General features: G+C 62.3%; 1 protein-coding gene across 1 annotated transcript in view; it reads left to right on the forward strand.

The window, feature by feature from the left end:
• The window catches only part of LOC104622153 (maestro heat-like repeat-containing protein family member 1), a gene marked incomplete at both ends in the record, with an annotated part of 11,688 nt that overhangs the window by 9,506 nt on the left and 1,978 nt on the right, over positions 1–204 (forward strand). The window contains 1 exon segment of the mRNA XM_010288844.1: positions 60–112. Coding sequence (XP_010287146.1) covers positions 60–112 — 53 coding nt within the window.

A 204-nucleotide genomic window follows, 5' to 3' on the forward strand; every position in this document is an offset into this window, starting at 1 on the left:
CCGCTGCGTGAGGTACAGCCAGGATGAGAAACCAGTGAAACAAATGTGCTTTCTCCTAGAGAACACGGAGAAGTCCCTGTCCCAGAAGGAGTGGGAAGAGAAGCTGCTGCTGGTAAGGGTCCCTGTGCTGGGGAGGCAGTGGGGCGGTGGGAGGGCAAGCGGCAACCGGCTCCAGAGCTGCCCTCGGCTGGGCTCGCCAGGGCT

This window comes from Phaethon lepturus, unplaced genomic scaffold (assembly GCF_000687285.1).
Source record: "Phaethon lepturus isolate BGI_N335 unplaced genomic scaffold, ASM68728v1 scaffold25110, whole genome shotgun sequence".
NCBI lineage: Eukaryota > Metazoa > Chordata > Aves > Phaethontiformes > Phaethontidae > Phaethon > Phaethon lepturus.